Source organism: Strix uralensis, unplaced genomic scaffold, assembly GCF_047716275.1.
Source record: "Strix uralensis isolate ZFMK-TIS-50842 unplaced genomic scaffold, bStrUra1 scaffold_382, whole genome shotgun sequence".
Taxonomy (NCBI): domain Eukaryota; kingdom Metazoa; phylum Chordata; class Aves; order Strigiformes; family Strigidae; genus Strix; species Strix uralensis.
Window position 1 is genome coordinate 27,795 of NW_027436976.1, and position 18,505 is coordinate 46,299.

Below are 18,505 nucleotides of genomic sequence, written 5' to 3' on the forward strand. Positions count from 1 at the left end.
CTGGCGAATACTGGGGGGCACTGGGAGCTACTGGGACCACTGAGCTGGGGATACTGGGGAGCACCGAGAGCTACTGGAGTGCATTGGAGGGTACTGGGAGCACTGGGGCCATTGGGCTGGGGATACTGGGGAGCACTGGGAGCTACTGGGGGACACGGGGGGGATACTGGGAGGCATGGGAGTGCACTGCGGGACACTGTTTGCACAGGGACCACTGGGCTGGGGGATACTGGGGAGCACTGGGAGCACTGGGGCCATTGGGCTGAGCATACTGGGGAGCACTGGGAGCTGCTGGGACTACTGGTCTGGGGATACTGGGGAGCACTGGTAGGTACTGGTGTGCATTGGGGGGTACTGGGAGCACTGGAGCCACTAGACTGGGGGATACTGGGGAGCACTGGGGCCACAAGATGGGGTACTGGGAGGCACTGGGAGTGCACTGGGACTGTTGGACTGGGGATACTGGGGAGCAATGGAAGCTACTGGAGTGCACTGGGGGATACTGGGAGGCATGGGAGTGCACTGGGAGGCACTGGGAGCCCAGGGACCACTGGGCTGGGGGATACTGGGGAGCACTGGGGGATACTGAGGAGCACTGGGAGCTACTGGAGTGCACTGGGAGCGCTGGGTCCTTCCGCCGGGGTGGGGGGGTTCCGCCACACTTCCCGTCATCCGCCGCGGCCGGGCGCCGCCACACTTCCCGTCATCCCCCGCGGCCGGGCGCCGCCACAGGCCGGGCGCCGTCGTCCCCGCCCCGGGAGGCGGGTTCATCTCCCGTATTGACCAATGGAAGCGGCTGTCTGCCGCCCTTCCCCGCTCGGATTGGTGGAGCGTGGGCCAATGGCGGCGGGCGGCGGGCAGCTGTGGCGGCAGCGCCGGGGATGAGCGCGGAGCGGGAGATCCGCCGTGAGTCCGGGGCCTCCCGGGGCCCCCAGAGACACCCCTGTCCCCTCGGCCCGGGGCTCCTCAGACACCCCCCCCCCGGCTCGGGGTACCCCAGAGTCCCCCCACTCGGTTCGGGGTCCCCCAGAGGCCCCCCGGGCCTGGGACCCTTCAGGCGGCTCCTCACACTCCCCCCCCCCCCCCTCCTCCGCCCTCAGTTTCCCTCAGGCTGTCCCGGTCCCTCGGTGCCCCCCCCCCCCCATTTCTATCTCCCCCATTTCTATCCCCCCCCTTTTCCATCCCTCCCCTTTCCATTCACCCCCCTTTCCACCCCCCCCTTTCTATGCCCCCCCTTTCCCCCCCCGCCATGCCATAAGCCCCTTTCCCCCCCTCTCAACAAACCCCCCTTGCGGGGGGGGGGGGGGGGGGGGCGGGGAGCTGCAGAGAGACACCCCAACCCCCCCCCCCAGCTCGGGGTCACACCCTGGGCACTGGCTGCTTTTGGGGGGTGGGGGGGGGGTGTTGGGGTACACGCTGGGTGGGGCACGGCTGCGGAGGGGGGGGGTCCCACCAGCCTGACACCCCCCCCCCAGAGCTGCAGAAGGCGAAGGAGAAGGCTCAGCGCGGTGGGAACCTGGTGGAAGAGGCGGCGGTTTGTAACCAGCTGGGCGAGATCTTGGCCAGCCATGGTGAGTCCTCACGGCCCCCCCACAACGGGGGGGGCTCCCCTAATCCCGCTTTTCACCCCCCCACCCCACTTTTCACCCCCCCCCGTTTGCCATCAGGACGCTACGAGGAGGCTCTGGAGGAGCATCGGCAGGAGTTGCGGCTGCTGGAGGGCGCGGGGGACGCCCTGGGCAGCGCGGTGGCGCATCGCAAGGTCGGGGAGCGCCTGGCCGAGCTGGAGCGCTACGAGGCGGCGCTGAAGGTGGGGCTCGGCCATCGGGGGGGGGCACCCAAACGCTTCGGGAGGGGCCTCGAGTCATTGGGGTTTGGTTTTTTTTTTTCCCCTTTTTCAGCACCAACGGCAACACCTGGAGCTGGCGCGGTCCCTGGCGGACGACACGGAGCAGCAGCGCGCCTGGGCCACCATCGGCCGCACGTTCATGTTCGTGGCCGAGAGCCGCTCGCCGCGGGAGGGGGCGGCCGCCGCGGCGCTGGCCGAGGCCGAAGGGGCCTTTCGGACCAGCCTGGCCATCGTGGAGGAGAGGCTGGAGGGTGAGGCTGGGGGGGGGGCTTCGGCGGCTCCCGGCAGGGGCGTGGGGGGTGGGTTTCAGAGCTTCAACTGCTCTCGGTGAGGTTTTTTGGGGTTGGGTTTTTGGAGCTTCAACTGCTCCCGGTGGGTTTTTGGAGCTTCAACTTCTCCCGGTGGGTTTTGGGGTTTTTTTCTTTTTGGAGCTTCAACGGCTCCCGGTGGGTTTTGGGGTTTTTTTCTTTTTGGAGCTTCAACAGCTCCTGGTGGTTTTTTGAAGCTTCGACAGCTCCCGGTGGGTTTTTTGGTTGGGTTTGGGTTTTTTTTTTTTTTGAGCTTCAACAACTCCTGGTGGTTTTTTGGAGCTTCAACAGCTCCCAGCAGTTTTTTGGATGTTTTGGTTTTTTTTTTTTGGAGCTTCAACAATTCCTGGTGTTTTTTTGAAGCTTCAACTGTTGCTGGTGGGGTTTTGGGGTTTGGTTTTTTGGAGCTTCAACAGCTCCCAGCAGGGTTTTGGGGTTTTTTTTTTTTTTTTGGAGCTTCAACAGTTCCCGGCGTTTTTTTGGGTTGTTTTGGGTTTTTTTGGAGCTTCAACAGCTCCCGGTGGGGTTTTTGGGGTTTTTTCTTTTTGGAGCTTCAACAGCTCCTGGTGGGTTTTGTTGGGGTTGGTTTTTTTTTTGGAGCTTCAACAGCTCCGGGCGTTTTGGTTTTTTTGGACCTTCAACACCTCCCACCGTTTTATTTTTTTTTTTTCCCCTCCCAGGAAGCGTGCCACACCGGGAGATAACGGAGATGCGGAGCCGCTTGTACCTCAACTTGGGTTTGGTCTACGACAGCTTGAAGGAACCGGCTAAATGCGACCACTACATCAAAAAAAGCATTTTTCTCTCAGAGTAAGCACGGGCCGGGGCGGGGAGGGATTTTTGGGGGCAAATCCAGCAGCGACAGCGGCTCCGTTTGCAGGCAGGGCCGGCTCTACGAGGATCTTTACCGCGCTTACTTCAACCTGGGCCACATCCAGCTGCGGGAGGGCGAACACTCCGCGGCTTTACGTTGCCTGGCCCGGGCACGCGACTGCGCCCGGAAAATGAAGGAAAAAGGGATGGAGAGCGAGTGCTGCGGCAGCACGGCCCAGGTGGGTGCTTGTTGGGAGGGGGGGCTCGGGAGGTTTTTCCCAGCGTTGGGTGCTCCCTGTGCTGATGGGTGTCCCCTCTGTCACCCAGGTCCTGCTGAGTTTGGGGGATTTTGCGGCCGCCAAGCGCTCGCTGAAGCAAGCTTACGTGTTGGGCTCGCGGCAGCCCTGGCAGCGAGACCTCGTCCGCTCAAATCTCCGCTACGGTGAGCTGGTAACGGTGTCCCCGAGGGCAGGACGATGTCCCCAGGGGTGGGACAACATCCCCAGGGGGGCTGTAGAATCCTCCAGCTCTGCCCTGTCCCCCCCTCCTCCGCCCCTTCCTCTTTGTGCTGCCGCAGCTCGGGGCTGCGAGGATGCACGGGGGTGGCCGGGGGACACCAGAGGGGACACTGAGCTCCCCCCCCCTTAGGGTTGGTGGCTCTGGGGGTCCCCAGCGTGCCCTGATTGTCACCTCCCCACAGCCACCAAAGTGACACGGCTGCAGGAGGCTTTGGAGGAGGCAGCGGCTAGTGACCCGCCGGCGGCCGTAGCTCTCTGCGAGCAGCTCGGGGACACCTTCTCCAAGCACGGCGACTACGCCCGGGCCGTGGACTACTACCAAAAGCAGGTAAGTGGGGCTGAGGAAGGGTTTTGGGGAGTTCTGGGGGGTCGTTCCTGCTGACGGGGGGCTCCCCGGGGGCAGTTGAGCTTTGCCCAGGAGCTGGGGAGGCCAGCGGAGGAGCTGGCTATCATCCACGTCTCGTTGGCCACCACTTTTGGGGACCTGAAGGACCACGCGCGAGCTGTCCACCATTACCGGCAGGAGCTGGCCTTGCACCAGGGCAATGCGCTGGAGGTGAGCTGGGGCTGGGGGGGGGGCTACGGGGGGTCCTGGGGGGTTTCCTGGATGCTTTAGGGGGCTCCTGGGTGCCCTGGGAAGGCTTATTGGGTCCCTCAAGGGGCTCTTGGGGCTCCTGGGGGGGCTTCTAGGGGTCCTGGGGGGGCTCCTTGGGTCCTTTAGGGGGGCTCCTGGGTGCCCTGGGAAGGCTCATTGGGTCCCTCAAGGGGCTCTTGGGGGTCCTGGGAGTGCTTCCTGGGTCCTTTGGGGACCTTCTGGGGGTCCTGAAAGGGCTCATTGGGTCCCTCAAAGGGTTCCCTGGGTCGTTTGGGGGGGTCCTGGGGGGCTTTTGGGGGACTCTTGGGTGTCTTTTGGGGGACTCTTGGGGGTCCGGGGGGGGCTCCCTGGGTCCTTTAGGGTTCCTGGTTGGTTCCCTACATCCTTTGGGGGGCTTCTGGGGGGGGCTCATTGTGTCCCTAGAGGGGCTCCCTGGGCCATGGGGGGTTCTCTGTGTCCCTGGGGTGCTCCTTGGGCTCCCTGGAGGGGTTCCCCAGGTCCCTCAGCTCAGGGGGGGCAGGGGGGGTGTTGCTCAGCAAGGCTGTCCCCCAAGTTGAGGTGGGGGGTGACAATGGCACCATGGCTGGGGGACACACACACCCCCATGGAGTGACCCTGGCCCCCCCCGAGGGTGTGGGAGTGGGGGATGCCCCCCCAGGAGGGTCCATGGCTCGTTGTAGCCCCTCAAGGAGGGTCCGTGGCTCAGTGTAGCCCCTCAAGGAGGGTCCGTGGCTCAGTGTAGCCCCCTGGGAGGGTCCGTGGCTTGCTGTGGCCCCCCCCCAAGGGCCAAGGCCTGACTCCACGTGGTGGCCAGGAGGGGAAGACGTGGCTGAACGTGGCGCTGGCCATGGAGGAGGCAGGCGAGCCCCGCGCCGAGCTCCAGCCCTGCCTCCACACCGCGCTGGAGCGAGCGGAGGCGGCCGGAGACCCCCGGTTGCAGGTGAGGAGTGGGGACAGGGACACCCCCCACACACACACAATGTCCACCTCAAACCTGGGCTGGCAGTTGACCTTCCTCCTCCTCCTCTTCTTCGTCACCAGCGGCAGATCCTGCGGCACCTCCACTCGCTGCAGCTGCGGGACGGTGACGCCGAAGCGGCCGCCGGCACCGTGGCCCGGCTGGGGGGGCTGGGGGGCTCCGGTGAGGAAGAGGAGGAGGAGGAGGAAGAAGAACCAGAGAGCAGCGAAGCTCAGGACGAGAGCGAGCTGGAGCTGTCGGAGAGCGGTGAGGGGGGGCTCGGGGGGGAGTTTGGGGTCCCCTAAGGGGGGTTTTTCCTCATGGGGGGGCGTTTCTTGCAGAGGGGGAGGAAGAGGAACTCGACGGTTACAGCAAGAGCGTCCCCGGGCGCCGGCGGATCAGCAAGGTGAGAGCCATGGGGGGTCCCCTGACACCCCCAAAGAGGTGGGGGTGGGCGTTCCCTTCCCCTGACACCCCCAAAAGGGGTTGGGGGGGGTCTCCTCTTTCCCCTGACACCCCTCAAAAGAGGTTTGGGGGGGTCCTTCCCTTTCCTCTGACACACCTAAAGAGGGGTGGGGGGTCTCCCCCTTCCCCTGACACCCCCAAAAGGGGGTGGGGGGGTCTCCCTTTCCCCTGACACCCCAAAAAGGGGTGGAAGTTCTTCTCCTTGACACCCCCAAAGAGGGTGGGGGGGGTCTCCCTTTGCCCTGACACCCCTAAAGCAGGGTGGGGGGGGATCTCCTCTTTATCTCCTCTTTCCCCTGACACCCCCGAACGCGGAGGGGAGGGGCCCTCCCCTTCATACCCCCAAAGAGGAGGGGGGGACACGTGTCTCTCCCTTCCCCTGACACCTCCCCCTAAGAAAAGGGCTGGGGGGGCTCCCCCAGGTACTGGGGTACCCCCTGACCCCGCTGTCCCCCCCCCCCATACCGGCAGTGGAACCGTCGGAACGAGCGGGGCGAGACCCCACTGCACCGCGCCTGCATCGAGGGCGACCTGCGCCGTGTCCAGCTCTTCCTCAGGCAGGTGGGTGAGGGGACGGGGGGGTCCCCAACACTTGGGGGGCACTTTTGGGGGTGCAGGGGATCCAGCATCCCCCTTTTTTCTTATTTATTTCCAGGGGCACCCCCTGAACCCCCGCGATTACTGCGGCTGGACCCCGCTGCACGAGGCCTGCAACCACGGGCACCTGGGTGAGTTTTGGGGCGGGGGGAGGGGGAAAACGGGGTTTGGGGTGCGGGTAGAACCCCCCCCCAAAGTTTCTGATTGTCACCTCGTTGTCCCCCAGAAATCGTCCGGCTGCTGTTGGACCGGGGGGCTGCGCTGGACGATCCCGGGGGGCCGGGTTGCGAAGGCATCACCCCCCTCCACGACGCCCTCAGTTGCGGCCATTTTGAGGTGGCCGAGTTGTTGGTGCGGCGCGGAGCCTCGGTGACGGCCAGGAACGCCAAGGTGAGGTGGAAAAAATGGGGTGGGGGGGACCCCAAAATTACCTAGAGAGCTTTGTGTCCCCCCTCCTCGAAGGGTCTGACGCCGCTGGGGACGCTGGAGGAGTGGGCGAGGACCTACGGCGACGAGCTCGACCAGGAGACGCGGCAGCGCTGCCGGGCGGCCGAGCGGCTGCTGAAGGAGACGGCGGCGGCGCGAGGTGGGACCCCGCCACCCTGCTCCCCTTTTTTGGGGTTTTTTTTTGGGGGGGGGGTGGGGGTTACCGGTGTCCCTCCGCCCCGCAGGTCCCCCGGCACGGCTCTGCCAGGAATCGCCGCCGGCGGATGGCGAGCGGGAAATCCAGCAGCCGCGCTCCCCGGAGGAACCGGAGGATGGTGCCGCGTCGCCGGTGAAGAAGCGGCAACGGGGGACGGAGCCCGACGAGTACGAAGCCGCCATCCGGGGCCTCGGTAGCGCCAAATCCCTCCTTGGTGGCCCCAAATCCCTCCTTGGTGGCCCCAAACCCCTCCTCGGCGACGGCACCGCCACGGTGCGCCGGCAGCCGGCCCTCATCCCGGCTGAGGAGTACCTAGAGGATGACGACTGGCTGGAAGATGACTTGGGAGAGTCCCGGGGGGCTCGTAAACGGCCTCGCCGGGACCCCCCCGACCCGGCGATCATTTCGGGGGACAGCACGGGACCGGAAAGCGACGGCGGGCTCCCCGCGCCGGCCCGGCACCGGCAACCGCGGCGGCGCCGGAGTGTGCAGAGCCGGCTGACGGGCTTGGTGGAAAGGAGCCCGGCGGGATGCTCCCGGGAACGCCGACCCCCCGAGATGGCCGGGACCCCCCGGGAGGGCGAGGGGAGCCCCCCCTGCGCCCCGGCACCGCCACCGGCACCGCCGCCCACCCTCCGCGTGCGGGTCCGCGTCCAGGACAACGTCTTCCTCATCCCCGTCCCCCAAAGGTAAGAGATTTACCCCACCCTCCTCCCAACTTTTAGGACCCCCCCTTTTTTTTTTTCCCCCCTTCAGGTCCCTTTTGGGACCCCGGTGACGGGCGGCAGCGCCGACCGCTGACCCTGAAGCCGGTTTTACCGTCGCGGCAGCGAGAACCGCGCCGTGGGCTGGTTGGCGGAACGAGCGGCCGAGCGCTATTACCAAACCTGCGGTTTGTCACCCCGCCTCACCCTCAAGAAAGAGGGGGCCCTTCTCGCCCCCCAAGACCTGGTGGGGGACGTTCTACAGAGCAACGAAGAGGTAAGGAAACGCCAAACTCCGGCGCCGGCGTCGGTGCCGAACCGTAAGTGCCGACGGCGCCGGCGGTTTCGTAGGTGCTGGCGGAGGTTCAGTGCTGGGACCTGCCCCCCTTGGCCGAGCGGTACCGGAAAGCTTGCCAGAGCCTGGCTGTGGGTGAGAAAAACCCCCCCTTTTTCCCCTCGGGGGGGGTTTTGGGGGGCTCTCCGGGCTCCCCAAAGGGGTTGAGGGCCATCAAAAGGGCCACCAGGCGCCGGTTTCCCTCCCGGCAGAGCCTCACCCGCTGCTGCTGAAGGTGACGGAGCTGCACGAGCAGAGCCCGACGTTGGGGGTCGGGGGGGGCCTGGCCCTGCGGCCCCCCCACTTCCCCCCGTTGTTGCGGGCTCTCAAGCTGCAGGCGCCGCTGCGGCAGCTGCGGCTGCGCGGCTGCGGGTTGCCCGATGCCGTGGCTACCCAGTTGCTGGCCACAGTGGCCACTCTGCCTGCCCTCACCCTCCTGGATCTGGCTGGGAACCGGTTCAGCGCTCAGGGGCTGCGGCAACTCCTGCCCCAGCAACCCGGCACCTTCCAGGTACGGGGGGGCCGGCAGCGTCCCCCAGATTTGTCCCCAAACCTCCTCTGTGTCCCCTAAGCCTCCTGTCACCCCCAAATCTCTTCATCCAGTCCCTAAATTCTGTCTGTCCCCCAAATGTCTTTGTCCCCCAAATCTCCTCTTCATTCCCCACCAAATCTCTTCATCTCACCCCAAATCTCTGTCCCCCAGATCTCTCTGTCCCCCAGATTTGTCCCCAAACCCCCTCTGTGTCCCCTAAACCTCATGTCACCCCCAAATCTCTTCATCCCCCAAATAGCTCGTGTCTCTCCCCCAAATATCTTTGTCCCTCCAATCTCTTCTTCATTCCCCACCAAATCTCTTCATCTCGCCCCAAATTTCTTTGTCCCCCAAACTTCTTCCCAAACCTCATCTGCACCCCCCAAACCTTATGTCACCCCCAAATCTCTTTATCCAGCCCCTAAAACTCTCGCCTGTCCCCCAAATTTCTTTGCCCCCCAATCTCTTCTTCATTCCCCACCAAATCTCTTCATCTCGCCCCAAATTTCTTTGTCCCCCAAATCTCCTTGTCTGTCCCCAAATTTGTTTCCAAACCTCGTCTGCATCCCCTAAACCTCATGTCGCCCCCAAATCTCCTCATCCAGCCCCTAAAACTCTCATTTGTCCCCCAAATTTCTGTCCCTCCCAATCTCTTTGTTCCCCCCAAATCTCTTCATCTCACCCCAAACCCTGCCTTTGTCCCCTAAATCTCTTCATCCATCCCCCAAATCTCTTCCTCGTCCCCTAAACCTGCCTTCTGTCCCCTAAACCCTATCCTCCCTCCCCTAAACCTCCTCCTTCTTCCCCTAAACCCGGTCTCCCTTCCCCTAAACCCGGTCTCCCTTCCCCTAAACCCGGTCTCCCTTCCCCTAAACCCGGTCTCCCTTCCCCTAAGCCTCCTCCTCCTTCCCCTAAACCCGGTCTCCCTCCCTTAAACCCCCTCCTCTGTTCCCTAAACCCGGTCTCCCTCCCCTAAACTTCCTCTTCCACCCCGACAGAACCTAGAAGAGCTGGACCTAAGCCTGAACCCCCTGGGTGACTCTGGCTGCCGGCCGCTGTCCCAGCTCCTGCAGAGCTGCCCGGCGCTCACCACGCTGCGCCTGCAGGCCTGCGGCTTCACCGACGCCTTCGCCCTCGCTGGTAAGTGCCTAAACCTCACCTAAACCTCGCCTAAACCGTCGTCGGCGCCTAAACCTTTGCCCAACCCCAGGACCGCCGCGGCTGCAGACTCTGGCCTTGTCCTGCAACGCCCTGGGCCCAGCGGGGCTGACGCGGCTCCTCGGGAGCCTCCCGAGCCGCGACCTCGTCCGGCTGGAGTTGGGCTCCGTCGCCGCACCAGGCCCGCGGCCCCTCACCGCAGCCCTCGGCAAGTACCTGGCACAGGTGAGAGGGGACACGGGGACAAGGTGGGGGACATCTGCACCCCCACCCGCTACCCCCCGGGTGGCCGCGGGGTGCCGGCTGGGGTTGTGCCAGTTTCGGGGTGCTCTTCCCGCAGGAGGGGAGCGCCCTGAGTCACCTCACGCTCTCCGGGAACCGCCTGGGTGACGGGGACGTCCTGGAGGTGGCCAGGTGAGACCAGGGGACAAGGGGACATCTTGGGGAGGGGGGGGACAGAGAGGATTCGGGGGGGGACCCTGGCACTAGGATCCTCCCCAAGGGAGACCCGGCTCTGGTGCTGGAGCACGGGGATGCTGCCGGCTCTGTCTGGAGGGCGAGGTTTAGGGAACGGAGGCCGGGTTTAGGGGACAGAGGAGGAGGTTTAAGGGATGGAGGCCGCGTTTAGGGGACTGAGGAGGAGGTTTAGGGGACGGAGGTCGGGTTTAGGGGACGGAGGAGGAGGAGGTTTAAGGGACGGAGGCTGGGTTTAGGGGACGGACGCTGGGTTTAGGGAACAGAGGCTGGGTTTAGGGGACCGAGGAGGAGGTTTAAGGGACGGAGGCCAGGTTTAGAGGACCGAGGAGGAGGAGGTTGAGGGGACGGAGGCCGGGTTTAGGGGACAGAGGCTGGGTTTAGGGGACTGAGGAGGAGGTTTGGGGACGGAGACTGGGTTTAGGGGTCGGAGGACGAGATTTAGGAACAGAGACTGAGGTTTAGGGACAAAAGAACACCCTCGGGAGACAACATAGGGGACAAGGCCGGGGGCACCCTTTTCTCATTCCCCCTGCCTGTGCCGCAGGTGCCTCCCCGCGTGCCCAGCTCTGGTTTCCCTGGATTTCTCGGCTAATCCCGGCATCAGCACCGCGGGGCTGCGGGCGCTGCTCAGCGCCCTGGACCAGAGGAGCCGCGGCCTCCGCTTCCTCTCCCTGGCAGGTACGGCCCGGCCGCGGCACCGGCAACTCCCCCCCAAGCCCCGGCGAGCTAACAACAACCCCCCCTCCCGCCAGGCTGCGCCGTGGAGGCTCCGCTGGACGCCGCCACCTGGGCCGGAATCGCCGGAAAAATCCGGGATTTCCGCCTCTGCGGAAAAAACGTGCGGCCCGACCCCCGGCCAGACGCCGAATGAGCCTGGCCTGGCCCTGCCGTCACGCGGCACCGAAAGCTCTTCCACCAGAGCTGCTGAAGCGACGCCGGCGCTTCGCGGTTCTAACCAGCGCCTCGTGGTTGTATCCGGTTCTAACCGGCGCCTCGTGGTTCTAACCGGCGCCTCGCGGTTGTATCCGGTTCTAACCGGTGCCTCACGGTTCTAACCGGCGCCTCGCGGTTGTATCCGGTTCTAACCGGCGCCTTGTGGTTCTAACTGGTTCTAACCGGCGCCTCGCGGTTGTATCCGGTTCTAACCGGCGCCTCGCGGTTGTATCCGGTTCTAACCGGTGCCTCGCAGCTCTAACCGGTTCTAACCGGCGCCTCGTGGTTTCAACCAGCGTGACCATTACACACCGTATTTATCAATGTGACTGGCGGTCTTGTGGTTTTAACTGGTTCTAACCGGCTTCTGGCAGTTTTAACCGGCATCTCGTGGTTTTAACCAGTTCTAACCAGCACCTCGCAGTTTCAACCTGTTAAACCAGCGCCTTGCAGTTTTAACCGGCGTCTCGTGGTTTCAACCAGCGTGACCATTACACACCGTATTTATCAACGTGACTGGTGGTCTCGTGGTTTTAACTGGTTTTAACTGGTATCTGGCGGGTTTTAACCGGCCTCTGGCGGGTTTTAACTGGCGCGGCTCTTACACGCTGTATTTAGCAACGTGACTGGTGGGTTTTGGCGTCACCGGCGCTCACGGAGGGGTTTATTGTCCCCAGCTTCCCCTGAACACCAGTCGGGACTGGGAGGAGGGGACGGGGAGGGGACCGGCGCGTGCCGGGGGCGGCGGCTCAGGAGTGGAGGAAGCGGTTGAAGGCGTTGTAGGCAGATTCCAGGTCGAACAACATTTGCCGCACCTGGGAATCATCCAGCTCATCTGACGCCGACATCCCGCTGAGCGTCTGGAGCCTGGCGGGAGGCGGCGGGGGCTGCGTCAGCGCAAACGCCAGCCCCCCCCCCCCCGCCACCGCCACCACGCCGAGAACGGGGCCGGTACCGGCCCCCCCGGCACTCACCACTGGTTGACTTTCTGCCGCCCCTCGAAGTCGGGGGGCAGGTGGCTCATGCGGTTCATCGTCTCCATCAGCTCCCGGAGGTCCGGTTGGATCTGGGGAGGGAATTTTGGGGTGAGCGGCTGCGTCGGTGTCGCCAAACCGGGGCTGCCGCGGGGCTCTTACCTCGTCCATGGCTCGGATCTCCAGGCGCAGCTTGTCCATCACCGTGATGAAGAGCTGCCAAAGAATGAGTGTTTGGCTCCACCAGACCCTTTCCCGCTCAACCAGACCCTTCCCACCCCACCAAAACCACCGAAACCCAGCGCCGGCAACCCCCCGGCACCGTACGGAGACAATATCGGCGATGCAGCGGTTGAGGTTGCCCTTGTCGTCCTTGATGGTGATGGGTCGATCCTCCTTGATCCTCTCCATGGCCAAGGGACAGTCGAGCTGCGGGGAAAACGCCGCCGTAAGCGGCACAACCGGCGCCCGCCAAACGCTGGCACCGGGTTGTCGGCGGCGCCAGAGGTACCGGCAGCGCCTGGGCTCACCCGGAATTTGCGGCAGAAGTCGTCGATGGAGCTGATCTCGGAGCCTTGAACTTGTTTGAGGGCGGCTTTGAACTGGACGAGGAGGCGGGAGCAGGCCGCCGTGTACCTGGGGGGGGGGACACACGGGGACACGATGGACCCTCCCTGCCACCGTGGCGGCGCGCGGGGTGCCACCGCGCCGAGGACTTACTCGTTAGGAGAAACGCAGTCCTTGATGTAGGCCTTCTCCAGAGCCTGGAGCGTCTTCACCACCGCAAAGAGTTCGGCCATGTTGTCGTACCTGCAACCGCAACAGGGACCGCAGTGGAGAAGAAGGGGGGGACCGCGGTGGATGACGGTGTTCCAGGAGGGAGCGTGGTGGAGGAGACGGGACCAGGATGGAGAACCGTGTCCTGAAAGGGACCACGGTGGAGGAGAGGGGACCACGACAGACAACGGTGTCCCAGGAAGGACCATGATGGAGAACCGTATCTCAGGAAGGACCATGGTGGAGAAGAGGGGAGCAGGATGGGGAACCGTGTCCCAGGAGGGGCCATGGTGGACAACGGTGTCCCAGGAAGGACCACGATGGAGAAGAAGGGACCATGATGGAGAGCCATGTCTCAGGAGGGACCATGGTGGTGAAGAGGGGACCACAATGGAGAGAAGGGGACCAGGACGAAGAATAGTGTCTCAGAAAGAACCACGGTGGTGAAGATGGGAACACGATGGACAACGGTGTCCCAGGAAGGACCATGATGGAGAAAAAGGGACCATGATGGAAAACGGGACCACTATGGGGAACCGTGTCTCAGGAAGAACCGTGGTGGTGAAGAGGGGAACACGATGGACAATGGTGCAGAACAAGGGACCATGATGGAGAAGTGTGGTGGAGAAAAGGGGACCAGGATAGAGAAACAGGATCCCAAGAGGGAGTGTGATGGAGAACCATGATGGGGAACCATGTCTGAGGAGGGACCATGATGGAGGGGACCATGATGGAAAACAGGATCCCACCAGTGACCATGATGGTGAGAAGGGGATGGTGATGGAGATGTGTCCCAGGAAGGACCATGATGGACAACAGTGTCCCAGGAAGGACCATGGTGGAGGAAAGGGACCACGATGGAGAACCGTGTCCCAGGAGGGACCATGATGGTGAGAAGGGGACAGTGATGGAGATCTGTGACCCAGGAAGGACCATGACGGGGAACTGTGTGCCAGGAAGTACCAGAATGGAGAAGGGGGGACCACGATGGAAAATGGTGTCCCAGGAAGGACTGTGGTGGAGAAAAGGGGACCACGATGGAGAACTGTCTCGGGAGGGACCATGATGGAGAAGGGGGGATCATGAAGGACAACGGTGTCCCAGGAAGAGCCATGAGGGCGAGAAGGGGATGGTGATGGACAAGGGTGTCCTGGGAGGGACCGTGATGGCGAGAAGGGGACAGGGATGGGAAATGGTGTCCCAGGAGGAACCACGATGGAGAATGGGGGACCAGGAAGGACCATGATAGAGAAGGGGGGACCATGATGGATAATGATGTCCCAGGAGGAACCATGATGGCAAGAAGGGGACGGTGATGGACAAGGGTGTCCTGGGAGGGACTGTGATGGCGAGAAGGGGACAGGGATGGGAAACAGCATCCTGGGAAGGACCACGATGGGGACAAGAGGACCACGAGGGGGAACTGTGTCCCAGGAGGGACCATGATGGAGAAGGGGGACCACGATGGAAAATGGAGTCCCAGGAAGGACCGGTGGAGAAAAGGGGACGACAATGGAGAACTGTCTCAGGAGGGACCAGGATGGACAATGATGTCCCAGAAGGCACCACGATGGGGAGAAGGGGACCAGGATGGGGAACCGTGTCCCTGGAAGGACCACGATGGAGAAGGAGGGACCACAAAGGCCAACGGTGTCCCAGGAGGAGCCATGATGGCGAGAAGGGGACGGTGATGGCCAAGGGTGTCCTGGGAGGGACCATGATGGCGAGAAGGGGACAGGGATGGGAAATGGTGTCCCAGGAGGGACCACGATGGAGAAGGGGGGACCAGGAAGGACCACGATGTCCCAGGAGGAGCCGTGATGGCGAGAAGGGGACGGTGATGGCCAAGGGCGTCCCGGGAAGGGGCCCACGATGGCGAAGGGGCCGGCGCTGGCGAGCTGTGTCACTGTCACTCGCGGGGCTGGGCCCTGCCTGTCCCCACACAGGCCCGTGGGGACGTGCCGGGGGGTCACCGGGGGCTCCTTGTGGGGGTCCCGTGTCCCATCCCCGTCCCCCCCAAAACCCCCGCTCGGGTCCGGGGCCGCACTCACTCACTTCTCCCTCTCCCGCGCGTTCTTGTAGAGCTTCACCTCCTGCGGGGACAAGGGCAGAGACCGGCGGCGGCTCAGCCCCGGGGGGCGGCGGCTCAGCCCCGGGGGGGCGAAGCTGGGCGGGGGGGGGGCGGGACACGGGGGAGGCCCCACTCACCTCATAGAGCTCCGGCTTGTTCCCGGGGGCTGCAAATGGAGGGGGGCAGCGTTAGAGGGGGGCTGGGGAGCCCCCGTCACCCCCCCGGTCGCCCAGTCCCCGTCCCCCCCCGCCCCGGTCATCCCCTCAGGCCTGCGGGGCCTGGTCCCGCCGCTCTCACCTCCCATCCCGGGCGGGCCCGTGATGCCGTGAAACATCCCGCCGCGGGGTTCCGGGTGTCCCGTGTCCCCCCCCCCTCCTCGCCCCGGAGGGGTTTGGGTCTCTCCTCCCTCCCCCCCCCTCCCCCGCCGGTGCCGGTGGCGATCGCGGGGCCGGTGGCCGCGTTGCGCTTCCGCAAAATGGCGGCGGTTGGATGATGCGGCGCTCGGCTGGTCGCGCCTGGCGCGGGGGGGGGGCGGGGTTTGGGCGGGAAGGCGGCTGGTTTTGGCGGGAAAAGGCGGGCGGGGGGGGCAGAGGCGCTGCCTGGACATGGCGGCACCGCGCGGGGGGGGGGGGCGCTGCGGGCGGGGGAGATGCAGGCAGGGAGGGCAGCGCCACAGGCAGGTGTCGGCAGGTGCAGGCAGGGAGGGCAGCGCTGCAGGCAGACGTTGGTGCTGCAGGCCTGCAGGTTTCCAAAGGAAGGTGATGGCTGCCTGGAAACAGGAGGAGGAGGAGGGAGGAAGAAGAGGGGGAGGAGGAGGAGGAAGGCCCCGTCCTCAGGCGACCTCTCCGCGGGGCCAAGGGCCGTGTGAGGTGGCAGCTGACGCAGCCGGCAGCTGCCATAAACCCGCTGGGCGCCGGGGTCAAGGTCACCCGGCGGCGTCTTCCTGCCGCCAAGAAGCGGCGGGTTTGGTCCCGCGGCGGCGACCGAGGGAAAATACGGGGCGAAAAAAGGAAATTCTGGGAAAATCTGTGGGCGTTTCCCGGCGTCGAGGCGTTTGGCCTCTCGTGAGGCGCCGCATCGGTTCGTGGTTTCACACCGGGTCCTCGCCGCGGGACACGCGGATTTCGGCAGTTTTGAGCGTTTCCCTCTCGGGAAAACCGCGGGGTTAAAAAGAAGAAAAAACATTAAAAAAAAAATTGAGAAAAATCCCCGAGATGTTCCGTCACGCTGAGGGAAAGGCCAGGGTTGAGGGGGGTCACCCCCTCCCTGCCCCACCCCTGCGCCCCCACGCTGATTGGACCTCGGTGTCGTGGGGCGTCAGTTTGGGGGCAGAAAGGAGAGAGTTAGACCTGGCTTAAGAGGTTTAGACCTGGCTTGAGAGGTTTAGACCTGGCTTGAGAGCGTTACACCTGGTTTAAGAGAGTTAGACCTGGCTTTTAGACCTGTCCTAAGAGGCTTAGACCTGGCTTACATGGTTTAAAGCTGGCTTTTAGACCTATCCTAGGAGTTTTAGACCTGGCTTAAGAGGTTTAGACCCGGCTTAAGGGCATTACACCTGGTTTAAGAGAGTTAGATCTGGCTTTTAGACCTGTCTTAAGAGGTTTAGACCTGGCTTGAGAGCATTACACCTGGCTTATGAGAGTTAGTCCTGGCTTTTAGACCTGGCTTAGGCAAGTCTTGGCTGGTTTAACAAAGGGCCATTTGCATTTCCCAGGGAAGCGGAACAAAGCTGAGCTTGGTTAAGCAGGACGACCCAGGTAAGGAAATGAATTTTAAGGAGAAAAAGCCAAATCTGCTTGTTCTTGTGGAGGCCTCAGAGGGGCCGTGGCTGGGACAAACCTCGGGGGCGGGGGGGGTGGGATTTGGGGACAGAAGGGGACACTTTTTTTCCCACCAGCTTTGAGCTGGTCCCACACTCAGCGCCCAGAGGAGTTTGCGCCGGAAAAAAAGAGGAAACGTAATAAAAATCCTGACTTTTTTGGCGGGAAATGTTGGTTCAGCATCAACGTGGGTTTAACCTTAATGTGGGTTTAATGTCAATGTTGGTTCAGCATCAACGTGGGTTTAATGTTAATGTGGGGTCAGCGTAAATGGTTGAACGTCAACTTGTGTTCAATGTCAACGCGGGCTCAGCGTCAACGCGGGCTCAGCATCAACGTGGGCTCAGCGTCAACGTGGGCTCAGCGTCAACGTGGGCTCAGCGTCAACGTGGGCTCAGCGTCAACGCGGGCTCAACGTCAACTTGTGTTCAATGTCAACGCGGGCTCAGCGTCAACGTGGGCTCAGCGTCAACGTGGGCTCAGCGTCAACGTGGGCTCAGCGTCAACGTGGGCTCAGCGTCAACGTGGGCTCAGCATCAACGCGGGCTCAACGTCAACTTGTGTTCAATGTCAACGTGGGCTCAGCGTCAACGTGGGCTCAGCGTCAACGCGGGTTCGACGTCAACGCGGGCTCAACGTCAACTTGTGTTCAATGTCAACATGGGTTCAATGTCAATGTGGGTTCAACGTCAACTTGGGCTCAACGTCACCGCGGGTTCAAGGCTGAAGGTCGTCCAGGAGAAGCCCCTTCGGCTTCGTGCCCAGGGGGGCAGGATGAGCCCCGGTTACGTTTGGCCGGTGCGTGTCCATGAGCTCTTCCGTGTGTCTGGAGCTCGGCGGGTGAAGGAAAACCCTGCCCCAAGGAGGAGGAGGAGGAAGAGGCCACAAAATGTCCGTCCGTCCCCCCCAAGGCCGGACGCAACAACCGCCGCCGGAATTTGCCCTTTTGGCGTGTGCCCAAAGCATCTTCCCGGGCGGGAGAAGCCACGGCCGCCGGCAAACCCCTGCGCGGAGCCCGGTCCCAAATATGGTGTTTTTCTCCTCGTTTCCCCCAAAACCTCCCCCCAGACGCCGCCCCGGTGTCCCCTCCCGCCGTGACTTCGCCGGGCGCCCCCGTTATCAAACGTGAACTTGGCCGCTGCCGTGCCGAGATAAACCGCGGCCGGAATCCCGCGGGGCGGGGCGGGTGGATTATTTTATGACCCTTAACGATCCCGCCCCGGTGCAAAAACCATCCCGGCGTGGAATCGCGGCACAGGGGGCCGGGGGGATGCCCCGGGGTGGCCACGGTGGCGTTGCCGGTGGCTTCTCGCCACCCACGGGGCAAAATCCACGTGTCCCCGACCCAGGTGGGACTCGAACCCACAATCCCCAGCTCCGGAGGCTGATGCCTTGTCCATTAGGCCACTGGGCCTGGCACCGCCAAGGGGGGCGAGGGCAGTGCCGGTGCTAATGGGGGGGGGGTGGGCACCGACTGCGGCTGCATGTGGGGGGAGAGGTCGGGGTGACCACGGTGCCACGGCACCCGCTGGCACATGGGTGGGTGCCGGGATGGGCACTGGGGTGGCCGTGGCACCTGCTGGCACAAGGGTGGGTGCTGGGATGGGCACCAGGGCGACTGTGGCACCCCCTGGTGCATGGGTGGGTGCCACGATGGGCACTGGGGTGACCGTGGCACTGTGGCACCCGCTGGCACATGGGTGGGTGCCAGAATGGGCACCGGGGTGACTGTGGCACTGTGGCACCCACTGGCACATGGGTGGGTGCTGGGCTGGGCACTGGGGTGACCGTGGCACCCGCTGGCACATGGGTGGGTGCCAGGATGGGCACTGAGACAACTGCAGCACCCACTGGCACAAGGGTGGGTGCTGGGATGGACACCGGGGTGACTGTGGCACCCACTGGCACACGGGTGGGTGCCAGGACGGGCACTGGGGCGACCGTGGCACCATGGCACCCTTTGGCACATGGGTGGGTGC

At 63.7% G+C, this 18,505-nt stretch overlaps 2 protein-coding genes and 1 non-coding gene across 8 annotated transcripts; 1 reads left to right on the plus strand and 2 right to left on the minus strand.

Moving 5' to 3' along the window:
• Positions 1-831: 831 nt before the first annotated feature.
• Positions 832-11,400, plus strand: TONSL (tonsoku like, DNA repair protein). Of its 4 annotated transcripts, none has more exons than XM_074857891.1 (25): positions 832-906; positions 1,476-1,571; positions 1,668-1,810; positions 1,902-2,100; positions 2,838-2,967; positions 3,038-3,209; positions 3,298-3,412; positions 3,671-3,816; positions 3,892-4,044; positions 4,898-5,023; positions 5,125-5,308; positions 5,383-5,447; positions 5,978-6,067; positions 6,162-6,234; positions 6,330-6,493; positions 6,566-6,689; positions 6,775-7,435; positions 7,556-7,727; positions 7,802-7,880; positions 7,997-8,295; positions 9,315-9,456; positions 9,527-9,699; positions 9,815-9,888; positions 10,496-10,629; positions 10,704-11,400. In XM_074857891.1, exons 1-25 carry the CDS (start codon positions 882-884, stop codon positions 10,820-10,822), a joined length of 3,858 nt encoding a protein of 1,285 aa, XP_074713992.1. In that variant the 5' UTR covers positions 832-881; the 3' UTR covers positions 10,823-11,400. The 4 variants fall into 4 exon arrangements, with proteins under 4 accessions (XP_074713992.1, XP_074713993.1, XP_074713994.1 ...); XM_074857892.1 differs by having other exon boundaries at positions 7,577-7,727; XM_074857893.1 differs by lacking the exon at positions 10,704-11,400 and having other exon boundaries at positions 9,544-9,699; positions 10,496-10,625.
• A 114-nt stretch (positions 11,401-11,514) lies between these two features.
• Positions 11,515-15,147, minus strand: VPS28 (VPS28 subunit of ESCRT-I). Of its 3 annotated transcripts, XM_074857895.1 has the most exons (9): positions 15,004-15,147; positions 14,844-14,872; positions 14,691-14,728; positions 12,579-12,668; positions 12,389-12,494; positions 12,186-12,287; positions 12,021-12,074; positions 11,859-11,950; positions 11,515-11,751 (listed from the first exon to the last, which is right to left on the minus strand). In XM_074857895.1, exons 1-9 carry the CDS (start codon positions 15,038-15,040, stop codon positions 11,634-11,636), a joined length of 666 nt encoding a protein of 221 aa, XP_074713996.1. In that variant the 5' UTR covers positions 15,041-15,147; the 3' UTR covers positions 11,515-11,633. The 3 variants fall into 3 exon arrangements, with proteins under 3 accessions (XP_074713996.1, XP_074713997.1, XP_074713998.1); XM_074857896.1 differs by lacking the exon at positions 14,691-14,728 and having other exon boundaries at positions 15,004-15,096; XM_074857897.1 differs by lacking the exon at positions 15,004-15,147 and having other exon boundaries at positions 14,687-14,728.
• Positions 15,148-17,867: 2,720 nt separating this feature from the next.
• Positions 17,868-17,940, minus strand: TRNAR-CCG (transfer RNA arginine (anticodon CCG)). The gene has a single exon. It is a non-coding gene; the product is annotated as a tRNA-Arg (tRNA).
• Positions 17,941-18,505: the final 565 nt, after the last annotated feature.

Coding starts and splice junctions, on each gene's coding strand:
- TONSL (XM_074857891.1), top strand. CDS start 882: ATGAGCGCGGAGCGGGAGATCCGCC. Junction 3,210..3,297: donor GCTGCGGCAGCACGGCCCAG/GTGGGTGCTTGT, acceptor TCTGTCACCCAG/GTCCTGCTGAGTTTGGGGGA. Junction 5,024..5,124: donor CCGGAGACCCCCGGTTGCAG/GTGAGGAGTGGG, acceptor CTTCGTCACCAG/CGGCAGATCCTGCGGCACCT.
- VPS28 (XM_074857895.1), bottom strand. CDS start 15,040: ATGTTTCACGGCATCACGGGCCCGCCCGGGATGGGAG. Junction 14,873..15,003: donor GGGCCCGCCCGGGATGGGAG/GTGAGAGCGGCG, acceptor CTCCATTTGCAG/CCCCCGGGAACAAGCCGGAG. Junction 12,495..12,578: donor GACTGCGTTTCTCCTAACGA/GTAAGTCCTCGG, acceptor CCCCCCCCCCAG/GTACACGGCGGCCTGCTCCC.